At 38.2% G+C, this 13623-nt stretch overlaps 1 protein-coding gene and 1 long non-coding RNA gene across 2 annotated transcripts in view; one reads left to right on the forward strand and one right to left on the reverse strand.

Annotated features, from left to right (window-relative positions):
- LOC141729780 (unconventional myosin-VI-like) overlaps nt 1-7843 on the forward strand; it is a 63871-nt gene extending 56028 nt beyond the window's left edge. Inside the window, 3 exon segments of the mRNA XM_074545508.1 lie at nt 677-703; nt 2845-3063; nt 4467-7843. Coding sequence (XP_074401609.1) covers nt 677-703; nt 2845-3063; nt 4467-4666 — 446 coding nt within the window. The 3' untranslated portion in view covers nt 4667-7843.
- The window catches only part of LOC141729888 (uncharacterized), a 751946-nt gene that overhangs the window by 254674 nt on the left and 483649 nt on the right, over nt 1-13623 (reverse strand). The window lies entirely within an intron of this gene.

The raw sequence follows: 13623 nt of genomic DNA on the forward strand, positions 1-13623 counted from the left end.
CCTTGCAGTTCAGAAGAAATTGATAGTGACCTTTAGAGACTCTCAATGCCAGTATAATTCTTTGCATTGCAAATAATTATACCACATGGGCATTTCACATACATATGTACTGTAGTCATCTGAGAAGGTAGTAAGAAGAAATTCTGATTTCTTAGGTGTTTAAGCTAAAAGTCTTTCCTGTGTCAGTGGATGTGGGCTTCAAGTGATGTAGTTTTTTCTTTACATCTTTTCATTGATTTAATGTAGTTTTACAGTATCCTTTAATGTAATTTTATAAGTATCCTTTATTTAAATTCATGCATTCAGTATAGAAGCTAAGCACTGGTTTGTGTATTATTACTGATATTGACAGAGCTCTGGAAGTTTTTTTTTTCTAGCAGAAATGTCAAAAAAATAAAGTACTACATTAATTAAATAGCAGATTTGTCAGAGCAATTTACCACTGAAGCTTTGTAACAGGAATTGCAAATTATTAAGGTGATTTTGAGGTTAAATCTTGATGAAAATAGAAGTAGAAAAAGAGTAGAAACACTTAGAATCTGCATTTGTGTTGTAGCTAGAATTCCTATTTGTTTGTTATCAGCATTGGTGAAAAATGTTGATGTTGTAATGAAGCCATAACTTATAAGGAATCAGCACTTTCATTTTTTGTTCAACATGTAATATTTGTTCACAGATTTTGCACCATTTTTGAGCAACTCAAGTAAGTGAGGAGACAGTTGTTTAAGCTAACTTTGAAGAATAGGAACACTTGAGAGCTCCATACTAACATTGATTAATCCAGTGTTTTGCTACACATGTATATAGAAGTTAATTGTAAAAAAAAATGATAATTTGACAATGTTATTAATCTGATGGTAATTATACATGACTCTAGTAATTCAAAAATGTACTTGTCTTCGTGAAAACCTACCCATTTGAGGAGTCATGGGAAGGGAGAGTGAAATAACCTTCTTATATAAATTATTGAAAGATATAATCTCCGATTTTTTACCACAACCACCAACACCCCAAAACCATTCTTGTTCTAGCCTTTTTTTTTTTTATTGTCTGCACATGGCTTTTTGTTGTAGCAAAACTCTGGAATCAACATAATGTAACAACTGTTTTCCTAGCACACAGACTAACATTCAGGTGATGGTTTCTTTTTCTTCTGAATAGACAGCCACAGTTCTATAGCACCAATAGAGGCTCCATTGGCTGCTTAGCATTTCCATTCTCTAGATTTGCCCTCTTCTCTAGATTTAGATATGCCTAGGGGTAGAAATGAGCCTTAGCAATTACCATTGCAGTGCAAAAAGTATTCAACAATACTTAAGTACTGATCTGCTGGGATAAATGTTCAGACAATGCATAGAATTAAATTAGTTTTTTATATACTCTGTCTTCCTGTAAGGTGTGTGTTTTATCAGAGTTGATGTATAAAAGTAGCATTCATGTGTTAAAATCTGGGTGCTTTTTTTCTATGTTTGTTGTTAATGCACACATTAGAAAAAGGAGATTTGATGTGTATGACATATAGGGGTTTGGTTAAGTTCTGCTCTTCAGGTTTAGAAAAACTATTTTTGCTTGAATCTAGGCAAAAGAAATTTCAAGGTGTAGTTGCTAGTCTGTATTAGTTCTGTTCATGACTGTAAAAATAAGTTATTAAAAGTAATTGTAATTTTTCATATTAATAAATGTTAGCTCAGAAATTCTTTTTGTTGCTCAATACACAAGGAAAAAAATTGAATTCACTTTTAATTACTCCTTTTATGCTGAAACATATAAAAAGTTAATCCTGATTTTCTTCTGTAGAGATGGTAAAGGTTCTTAAGCAGGGTATCTGTAACAGTGGTGTAAACCACTAAAACAAGATCAGTAACAAACTTTTGCAGGGGCAGTTATTAAAGGAAAGAATGTTGCTTTTAAGAGCATTTACTATTTAAAATCGATTATGATAGTGTATATGTAAGATTAAGAAGGTTGATCATTTGATGAATTAACATAGAGAGTATCTGCTTTTATTTGAAAGTGAGTTTCTCTCTAGAGTCTGAAATATGGGGAACTCAAAAAGTCCAAAAATGCATGTGGAAAATATTTACCAAAAATATATATGAAACTTGAACAAATTTCATGTAACTTTCTCCTTTAGAAGTTTAGTCAGCTGATCTTAATGGTCGGAAATTAAAAATTCCTTGAAAAAAGAAAGCAGCCAGAAGTTACTTCTAATGCCAGATTTTGACTTATAGAAATCTAAGCAGAAAATTGTTTGGTGGCAGCTTTGTAATAAGCAGTATTTATTGTCAACATTTCTATTAACAAATTAGTAATTTCTAACAGTATTATACATCCTTTTGTGTCGACTGTCAAACATCAAGTGATGCTTTTGTATGTTTGCAACTGAAAATGCTTCTGTGCGCTGTGATCTTTTTTTACAAAAAAATGGACTGAACTAAAGCAATTACTGATAAATGTTTCTGGTTGGTAAGAAATTTTACATGGCAAGTTTTACCTTAAATATTGATTAAAAGCAGAATATGTTATTTTATTTACTTAGTTTTGTTTAAATTTGCCATTGGGCAACATGTACAGGAGTTAACATGAGCCATTTCTGACCAGTGTTTTAGCTGTTGCAATTAACAGAATGCACATTATATGAGATGGAAATACTTTCTAGGTTTGCTGAGACTTCAGATGACCTTGAGAGATAATCTCTTGGGTTTTGGGGGAGGGTTTGTTTTCTTGTTTGTTTTGTTTGTTTGTTTGTTTTTTAATGTGCTGATTAATAAAGGAAGTAATATGGCTTTCTTGTTTTCTAATTGCTTTGTTCACTTATTTTTGGGGGGATGTTTTGAATGATAGCACAACAGAACCCCGCAGCCCAGCTCCCGGGCAGACAACAAGAGATTGAAATAAACAGGCAGCAGCGCTACTTCCGCATTCCCTTCATCCGCCCCGCGGACCAGTACAAGGACCCCCAGAACAAGAAGAAGGGCTGGTGGTACGCACACTTCGATGGGCCCTGGATTGCTCGGCAAATGGAGCTTCACCCTGACAAGGCACCCATTCTGCTTGTAGCAGGTTGGTGTTGAAACTTGGAGAAGGTTCAGAGTTGATAACAAACTTCAGAAAAAGAGGATGAAGTTCCAAGTTCTCCACCTTCCTTCCTCCCTGCCTTCCTTCCTCCCTGCCTTCCTTCCCTCCCTCCCTTTCTCTGTTCTTTCTTATCTGGGCAGAATTTGAGGATTTGGGACTGCTGCTGATGGTGGCCAAATGTTTCAGAATATCACTGGGACATGTAACTGGTCCTATGTTTTACTTCTACACGTACTTCAATTTGGGAAGCCATAGACAGTGGGAAATCAAATGGAAAGAGTTGTATTATTACAAACCCTCAGACTATTCATTGAACTGGAGACAGTGTGAAGATAAAACATCACAATTTATCTGGGAAAGGTCTACTCATTATTATACTGTTTTTAAGTTAGCTGTAAAGAATTACAAGCAGTTTGTATCAAAACAATTTGTGCATATGTTACATTGTCTGTCCATAGCATGAGGCTAATAGCAAGCTGATGCTTTTACCCTATTTATGCTACTTAGTATGGGAAAATAGCTTTTTAATCTTAAAAATTTAGAATAAATGTTGCAATGGATAGGTAGAGATTTATCTGGTAGTGAAATGTATCCTCCTTTTCTGGAGGGTAAGGAACAGGGGAGAAAACACTGGAGAAATGCTGCTTACGCTTCTGTGTTTTGAGATTTTGTATTTAACTTAGAGACTGAGGAAAGGCCATAGCCAATTTGTTTCACTACAGCATTATGCTTTACTGGCAACAAAAGTTTGTTTTCTGCAAATTATTTTAAGTAGAATTCCTTATACCAGCTGTTGCTGTTCAGTGCCAAAGCCCATAGCTAAAAGTAGCAGTGCTGTCGTTGAGTACCTGTTAAAAATAAGATTACGATTTAGTTTGTGAGCTACATATATAATTTCATTGGATTGCCTACGTTGGTCCCACTGTTGGTTTTGTGTGGTAGGCTGACAGATTAGCTACTTGATCCAAAGTCTGGCATTCTTAGTTGCTTTAACCATAAGTAAAGCAGTTCACTATAAAGTGGCCTGAAACTGAAGGTATATGTAATCCAAATGTGGTTGTCATCCTGTAATGGGTTTCAGAAGAATGTATCGAGATGATGATCTTTCGGCTTCTTCCCTTTATTCCTTTTTGCTTGCTGTTTAAGCACAGCTTTGTCAATTGCAGCATCTGATATTAGTTTATTCTCATACTGTTTTAGTGTTCTCTGTGTAACAAAAAACCAGGAAACTGAAAAATGCCTGTATCTGAGGACTTCCTCGTAAGCTCTGAAGTCTACCAGCAAACCAGATCTACAGAGAGGAAATGTAATTAACAAGGATCTAATTTTTATTGATGGGATCTTTCAATGATGTAAAATATGTTTTCTTTTTCCCTTTACCATTTCAGGTAAGGATGACATGGATATGTGTGAGCTTAACCTTGAAGAGACTGGCTTAACCCGAAAGCGAGGTGCTGAAATTTTACCGAGGCAGTTTGAAGAGATTTGGGAACGCTGTGGAGGCATCCAGTATCTGCAAAACGCAATTGCAAGCAGACAAGCTCGCCCCACCTACGCTACGGCGATGCTGCAGAACCTGTTGAAATAAGCGGGCAGGAGCGTTCGCAATGAGAACCTGGCCCGCGATACAAAGGGAAGAGTTCCTCTGTGCTACAGAGGGCCTAAACGTTCTGTAATCAGAGTAGAGATGTTTAATATAAAGTGAACAGATTTTATTAATCATGTGGTTTGTTAATTTGTACTTCATGATGTTTAATCTGTGTAGTGAACTTTACTAGGTATGAGGACCCTGAAGAAACTTCAGGCAGTGTAGTTTGCTGCATTTTGTTTTTATGTTGCATTTTCTTTAACAGTTTCTGTTATAACTCTTAATACTTTCAAGCAATCTGTCTGTACTTGGGTACATATTGCAAAGAACTGCACTGCAACCAGCTTTTTATAAGATTCCTTCTTTAAAACACTGAGTAGCTGGCTTCAAGTGGTGGCCTAGTAAAGAGAATATGCTATTTCTAATAACTGGAATTGTGAGGCCTTAGCTTTGACTTCTGTTATGGAGAAGTTGGAGTATACTTTTATATAATCTGAGACATTTTATGTCCTGATTTGCAAACTGGTTAGTGTCTGTATTTAATGATTTTTGTTTTTCCAGAACCTGATGGGAAATCCTCCTAAACTTGAGACCTATAAACCCCTATTAAATTCATTCTCTGTCTTGGTTTAAGAGAAACAGTTTTCTGTATGTTCCAAGAAAAGCATTCATATACGTCAAAATAGTATAATATTGGAGGTCCTCAAAGAATGTACTGCTCTTTAGGGCTTATACCACTTTTCTTGTAGATTTTTTTTCTCTCTTTTTAGTACAAATCTGCTTTGGACTTTATTTTTCTGATGACATTTCTATTAGCGATTCTTGGACAGTTTGTTTAGCCAGGTAGTGTAATTGCAACATATTACGCAAAATTGTCCAACCTTTGTATCTGAAGGTATATAAGATTAAGGATAGCACTAAGGGAAATATGTTCAGCTTTTTGCTGGCAGTATAACTGAACTGAGTATTGAGGCCTGAGCCTCAGAAATCCTCTTTATTTTAACTGTAACAAGATATACAAGGTCTGTAACTTTTGTTAGACTGTATAAAAAATTGGTCCAACAACATAATGCATCTTAATAATATGTGCTGATGGAATAGATACAATTTTTAGTGTACTGAAATATCATAGTGACTTGGATGCTGAGCTATATATTAATCTCCTCTATCAAGTTTCATAGCTTGTAGCAGTTCCCTTATGAAACTGTTTGTTTGGGGAGTTTTTGTGGGTGAGAATCATTAATTTCATGCAGTTTTAAGAAGCATCTCTTTCATTTAAGTGAATGTTGCTTTACCTTGCTAGCCATTATTTCAACAAATTAAACATGATCATTTATTATCTCTCTTAATAGAAATCCAAAATATAAGTAGCTTGATGTCCAATTCATAGCTTGATTTAAAAATGAATTTTTGCCCTTTTTAATTGACAGTTTGCTTACAGTATGAAATAATTTCCACACTCCTTACTGAGCATGAAACCTCCTGGAAACTTTCATTTTTAAAAGGCATAAATATACTGAATTTTCAAGAGGGGTGATTCTGTAGCACAGAGAAAGGGCCTTGCTGACCTTAGACTATGGTTGCGTGCCACAGTCTGCTTGTTGTTATAAACACACTCCTCATGGGAATAATGTGGAGATATTGAAGTGGTATTTAACTTTCTACTCACCCACTGCATCAGGGAATCTCAGCTTCTGCTGCAGACCCACTCTACTTCCTGGTCATGTGATTGCAAATGAGAAAATTGTTTTCATTTTACCTAAATTCTTCACTGAAACAGTCATTTTTGGCTGGAAGAGGAAAGAAGGGCATCAGACTACTGGCTGGGAAGTTGTGTGCAAACCTGTACAGTGTTGCGTGAGTTTAAAGGTGCAGCTTATGAAATTTAGATTACTGGTTTAATGTGTTACTGCATTGGAACCAAAATGTGACAGCTTCCAGACCCCAAACACTTAACACTGCAAGAAGCTGTGCTCACTCATGCGATCCAAGGAAGAAAAATCACTGACCTGACCTGTGTGTGTTTCTGTCAGGTTTAGCTGCTTGAACTAACACATTCCATCTCACTGTGTGTATCTTTAAAAATCCATGGATCTTATGAGACTGAATATTGTAAGCAAAGAACCTCAAATGCTTACATGTCTTAGGTATGTACACATATATGTGCTTAAATATTTTAGCATGTATGTGTGTAAATATACCTGCAGAGAACTTTAAATAAAATTTACTGCATGTTTCCACTCTCTTCATTTAGTTATGTCAGGATTTCCTTGATTGGCATTTGAAAGAAATTTTTTTCATCAGAATGGGTGTATGGAAATTTTTCTTTACTAAATGACTAACAAATATGAGCTATCATGAAAATAAAATGGACTTTGAAATAGTGGAAGAGGGTCTGGTGGCTGGACATCTTAAATGAGATGTTCCCACCTCCCAGCATTGCTCCAGAAGTGTGCCTGAGGGAAGCAGAGCATGCATTCCAGAAATCGGGGTATTCTACTTTGCACAGTAGCAGACTGCTTTTTTTTTCCCTTTTTTCACTCCACGCCAAAAGCAGCTTCTGCTTTTAGTTTTACTTATCCTTTTGTGAAACATAATTAATTTTCAGTTAGTTTCAGATTATTTTATTTTTTTTACATGTCTGGTAATATTTAACTGCCTACCAATTGTTTCCATGGTCCTTTGTAATGTGTCAGATAATTATAGTTGGTTGATTTGGAGAGGAAATATAAAAGGAGGAGAGAGGGTTGATATTTAGGACTGTAGTATGACCTGATGCCTATCTGATTTATAATTATAGAGAAAATTATAGAGGTTTTGAAAGCACATTGACTTGGTTCTCTGCATGTTTCATTAAAAAAAAAATTCTTCCTGCCTGTCAGTGAAGCTGTCCATTATAGTTGAGATCCACAAAACAAAGAACAGGAAGAGAAGCACAACACTAAGCTGCATTCCTGACTAGGTGACCCAGGAATATGCATTTTCTTGAGAATGTTATTCTGAAGATCCTAAGGTCATTCAATACTTGTCTTTTATCCACTGATAAGATTGTGTTTTTCTTTACCTAGTTGAATCCTCTGGGTTTTTCTTCAAATATCTTTATTTAAAGTATTTAAATGACCTCTTAATACTGTACTGAAAATTAAAAATAAAAAATAAACACATTCCATGTTGAAATCTTACTTGTATCTTCTTACTGTTTTGTTTTTGAAGAGTTGAAGTATAAGGGTTAATTAAGTTATGAGAAAGGCAAAAATATTCCTTTGCTGGTAATGTCTGCTGTTTTTCCATGTGATATTTTTGGTGCTTAAGCCTACTTTTTAAAGCTTTATTCTAGTAAAGATTTTATCTTTACTTTCTAACTACATACAGCAGGTATGATGTAGGCCATATAGGTCCCTGGGGAGCCTTGCTAAGGAATGGCACTGGGGGCTCCTTCATGCTCCCTGCAGGGCCTGCAAGTTTTTCAAAGACTTTGGGTTTGGCTTTTGCCTTGGAGTCTCTAAGAGGTTTGTGCAATAATAAAAAAAAAAATCATGGCCTACAATTATCTGCTGTAATTAGTCCCTGGAGAGGCTTTTTCAGTAACAACACTCAGTGGGGCTCATTAATACTTTCACAGTATAGGAAAAGCCTCCTTTTTGTTCTTAAAATGCAGCTCTGGGGCAGCAAGAAATTAAGAAGGCAAAGTAGGGAAATTTCCAGTCATAGGTGATGAAAGGGTCATTGTATAGGATTTTCTTTTTCTGGAATGGCTTTACCAATTTAAAGTATTCTTTATTTAGAATTTATTCTTTAAAGCTCTCTAAAGAGATGGGAAGTATGGACAGTGTTATTGTGTCAACAGGAGCAGCAGGGCTTGGAGTCTGATGGGTTTATGGTTCTAGGGAGCTGGAAGGAAAATTTCTTGTTCCCTTTGGAGTTTGACAAAATTTATTCTATGCAATACTTGGCTACATATGTCTACAAAATTCCCTGGAATCTGTTCTCTAAGGGAGCTGAAGGGGAAGTGTGTGGTGTTTGTCTGCCCTGTCATCATTTTGTCTCTTCTATAAGGAAAGGATGTGATTTCTGATATCATGGTAATGAGCAGTGTGACTGGAAAGCAAATTTGGCTTCTGTATTTGATTGATGTCCTCTGCTCTTATTAAGGGATGGAGGTGATGTAGGACTGTGCTGGGATAGAATGGTGAAGGGCTTAACTGACAATCCTGCCCTTTCCAGAGATATTCCTGAGAGTTCTACCACTTTAACTGGCTGCTGGTCAGGAGGAGTCTGTGTTCCTGACAAAAGCTTTATAGGTTTTCTTTAATGTGTAGTTGGCTTATTGAAAGATGACATTTTATTTTTATTTTGTACTAACGTTATAGTTGAATAACTTACAAGTAACTTAAGGATTCTCTTGCCATCCCTAACAGCCCTGAGTTGGGAGTCTAATTTGGATTTTCTACACAGAGCAAAGTAAGATTTCCATTGCTGCACCATAGTAAAATAAATTAAATACTTCACTAAAACTGAGGTGTCCTGAAGTGGTGTCACCATCGTTGCTGCTGCTTCTCTGCTGGTGTTGGTGCTTCCAGCCTCAGTAAGGCTCTCTGGTCCTCTGCACAAACCCATGGAATTTATACCCAGCAGGGTTTTGCAGTCTAAATGGAGGAGTTCCCACTTGTTTATTCCTGTTCTTTAAGAAATAGAGTATTCAGGAACTAATAAGCAGGTGAGGTAAAGCTGAGAGTAATAAGCAGCAGTGTGCTTGAGAGATGTCCCCAGAGAGCCTTTGTACCTGGACAGGCTGTCCTTGGAAGTGGAAAACTTCCAGACAGATATCCCCTGTCCCAGGTGTATATGGAATTATGGCTCAGTCCCTCTCTGCCTTGTTCCTAAACTAAACCAGACTGCAGGAAGCATTATTTTATTACTATTTCTTTTGCTGTAAACCACAGTTAACGCCTGGAAAGTGTGAAGAAAAATGTTTTTCCTGCAAGACTGTTACTGCTTAGTCTCAAAAGAAATGCACTCTAGTACTGAAATTCCTAATCCCCCCCTTTTTGGGATAGGGGTTCCTGCCTGGCCTTGTCCTGGGAGGTTCTCAGTGAGCCCACAGAAGGGTAATTGGTGAGCAAACATTACACTCAGCACTGTTTGCTTCTCCTGTCCCAGCCAGCTGCTGTAGGATGGCTGAGCCTGGAGGTGAGACACTGCTCACATCCAAGGGCTCAGATTATTGTGTGGGAACAGCAGAGACAAAAGATCCTAGTGCTTAGAGGTACGCTAAATATATTTTTTTATTAAATAAAAAAATCATTGCTGCCTTAAAAATAAGTGACTTTTGAGTTTAATATGGATTTTCATAAGTTCAGTTTTCAGTTCTTCAATGAGTACTTCCAATTATTTTACACATTTATTTATTCCTGCATAGTAAACATGCCAGCAAACCTGTGTTATAAATCCCCTAGTGAAATGTTAATTTGCTTCATTTTCCCTCTTCAGGTGCTGACTACAGTTTACATTTTGTCATTAATGCACTGAACAGGAGTTCCTGTAACTTTCTGAAACTCAAAATGTTAAAATTAAGCACCAACCCCAAATTGCCACTTGCTGCCTCTTTAGGATTCCTGCTTGTCCTCCCCAAATGTTGGAAGAAGCAACTGAATTTTTTTAGTAGCTTCTTGTGAATTTACTTGCTTTAATTGACATGCAATCACTTCACTGAAAAAGTGGAGACCTTGGATTACTGGTACATTGGGAAATCTGGAAGCTGTTCATTGTCCAAGATGCCATTTCCTGGAGCTGGCTGGATATCAGAGCTGTGATGCTGATGTAGCCAAAATAAGAGGGGCTGTGGAAGGAGCTGCCCACTGAGGAGGCTCTGTGATTCATTTCTGTGTGAGTTCAGAATCTTCCTGTGCTCAAACTGCTGAGCTTGGGAGTTCTCTGCTGTCATTTGTCTTTGTTTTAATGGGATTAAGTAATTATGTGTGCATTTTCTTTCAACTAACCAGCCTGATAAAAGCAGGCACAACTGAAGAGCCCATAAATTGTCAGCTCTTCTGTTCCAGCAGAAGCGCTTTGATGGCTCTGCAGATTTTATGTCTTGGTGCATATATTTAGCTGCCCTGCTAAGGTGAGTGAGACTAGAGAGCAGTTTATGTAATCGATGAGCTGAGGGTCTCCCCTGGGGAACGTGCCTGGGGGAAAGTGGATCTCAGCTCCAGGGCAGTTCCAAAGAAGAAATCCCTGGCCCTTCCAAGCAGAAAGAGAAGCTGTTCTTCCAAACACTGGATTAACTTCATTGGAACTAATCATGTTTGGTATTGATATTTTGACTGTATCAGTCTTGGGTTCAAATTTTGGTGCTGCTCTGCAAAACCTCTGCCTGTGTCCTGCAGCTGTTAGGACTCAGTAGTTTTTTGTAAGTTTGACATCCATCTGATTTTTCAGGTAGGAACTGCTCACTGTATCGTGGCATCTGCAACCCTTTGTGTTTAATGAATTCATCAGGTGTTTGCTATGTGATATCATCAAACCACTTAATTCTTTTCAGAACTTCATTCTTTCTGCATGGCATGTTTATGCATTCAATTTTATCTTTACTATTAATTCAAATTAAGTCTTGGTTTGAGAGTTTATGTAATCACTTTAATGAAGTGGCTGTGCCTGCTCACTGCTTCTTGTTTATTTTAAATATTGGTCTGGGGAAGTAAAGGTTTTAATGTATTCCAAGTTATAACCAGCAGTAACTATGCAATAGTCCTCTATTAATTCACTTTTAAGAGCTCTGCATATAAGATGACTTTTACGCTATTGTGCTGTCTCATAATTTCATGTGAGAACAGGCTGCTGTTAATTTGTTTTCTTGTTAGTCCATATGTGTCAGAGGCAAAATTTGTCATTCCTCTTCTGGCTTGAAGTTGTGCTGTCAGCAGATCCACTTCTTTTCTGGAGTTTCCCTATTACACTTAACAGTGCAGTTTCTGCATTTTTGGGCTTGTGGCCACTTAATCCCAGGTATCAATTTAAATTAACATGTTAGGATGAGGATTTACTGCATCCTAAAAATTACTTTTCTTGTCACTTATACAGTTTGTTAAAAGCTTTCTGTGGTTACTTTGCACATGTTAAGTGGTCTTGGTTTAAGAACAGTGACTTGTGATGGAAATCCACAACTTCCCAGTGCCTGTGGGGCCAGTAATCAGTCCAGCCCCCTTGTTTGCCTGTCTTACACATGGAACTGTTGGTGTCCTGGCTTCCTCCTGCAGTGGACAAGTTCTGTGGGAATGCTGAACTCTCAGATCCTTACACCCTCCTTTCCTGGCTGTTTGCAGAGGTTTGCAAACCACACCAGTGGCTGCTCTTGCTTTGGGATCTGGAGCTGCAGATCTGACTGGAACCAGGAACTGGGACCTGCCTCAGCCAAAGCTTTTGTGTTCAGCTTTCCCCCCCGGCCACCCGCTCTAAGCTGTGAAGTTATCCAGGATGTGTGTGCAGGATGTGGGATGGAGGAGGAGGAGGGAGCCCTGGTGTCAGTGCTGTGCTGAACAAGCAGGCAATGCAAATGTGAATGGAAGGGAAGGTTGGTTATTGCTCCACCTTGTCTCTGTGTTCTGGGAGCTGGGCAAATTGGGAAAAGGAGACAGAGCTGGTGTGGAGCTGTTTTAAACCAGCAGATACCCAGTTTCCCCTCCCCTTGCTCACACTACTCCCAGCTAAGTCTTTCTGCTAATCTTCATGTGATTAAGAATGTTGGATGGTGACACAAAGAACTCTACAAAGTAATGCTTAAGGATATTCCGCTGTGTGCATTTGATGCCACATCTGGGATGAGATTATAAATAAATAAATGAAAAGGAAAAAGAACAAAAGAAAATACAACCCTGAAATCCCATGAACTGTAACTTTTTAAAGCCTTTGAATATACAGTGCTTGAGGAAAATGGAAGAAGATATTTTGGACAAATATATTAGAAAAGAATACAGAATGCATTTGGAGTACAAAGACTCCCAGAGTTTTATTGGCTGTGGTTGTTGTCAGTGTTAACAAAACACAGTCAGCATGGCCCCAGTCTGTCACTGTGACATGTTGAGCATTTGCAGATGTAAATCCCCATCATATGTCAGAAACATGACATCTTGCAATCAAATAAAAACACACAGAAACTTGGGATTCACAGAACTTTCTGCCATGTACCATAACTCTGGCCATAGCTTCTGTTCAGCATCACAGCTGCCCAGTGGATAAAGGGAATTTTCAAAACCATATGTGCTGTGAAAATGAGGCTGTTTATGTAATGATAGTTTATTTAATGGGAGCTTTGCAAAGAATTGACTGTGCTGTGCAGTGTCCAAGAGGGTGAGACATAAAGGAAGTGCCAGGCACAGCCATCATAACCTAAAATCCCATCATGAGACTTTTGTGGAAGTGGATTGAGTTTTTCAGAGGTCAGTATTTCATTGCTGCCAAAAGAACCCATTTTGTACATCCCAGAAGGGGCAGAGCAGTGAGAATTGGTGATTGCCCAGCATTAATTGTTCCTCAGTACCAGTGTGATAGTTGGGTTTGTCACTCACCTGCTGGGGTGCATTGCATGGGTGGCATTAGGCCCTGGTGCTTATTCCCCTCAGGAGGCACCATTTGTTGTGACAGCAGGTATTTGTGTCACATGCCCTGCTTTGGGTGTGTGAGGGCTGTGTTGCACCCTGACCCTGGTGTGCAGGCACAGCAACGTGTTCAGCACGTGTGGCTGAGCTGAGCTGGTTGTAGCCGAGTTCCTCCTCTGCAGGGCTGGGGGCAGCTGCCAAATGGCTGCAAATTACCCCTAAATGCTGAGAGTCCCTGGGTTTCAGCTTTGAGGTTTTCATGGCTTTGAGGTTTGAAGAGCTGGAGGTGTGTGGGTTCTAACTGGATGCACATTTCCTTGGATTCCATGGATTTCCTACTCTGAACAGCAGTGGTTCTGT

This window comes from Zonotrichia albicollis, chromosome 8 (genome assembly GCF_047830755.1).
Source record: "Zonotrichia albicollis isolate bZonAlb1 chromosome 8, bZonAlb1.hap1, whole genome shotgun sequence".
In the NCBI taxonomy this organism is placed as follows: Eukaryota; Metazoa; Chordata; class Aves; order Passeriformes; family Passerellidae; genus Zonotrichia; species Zonotrichia albicollis.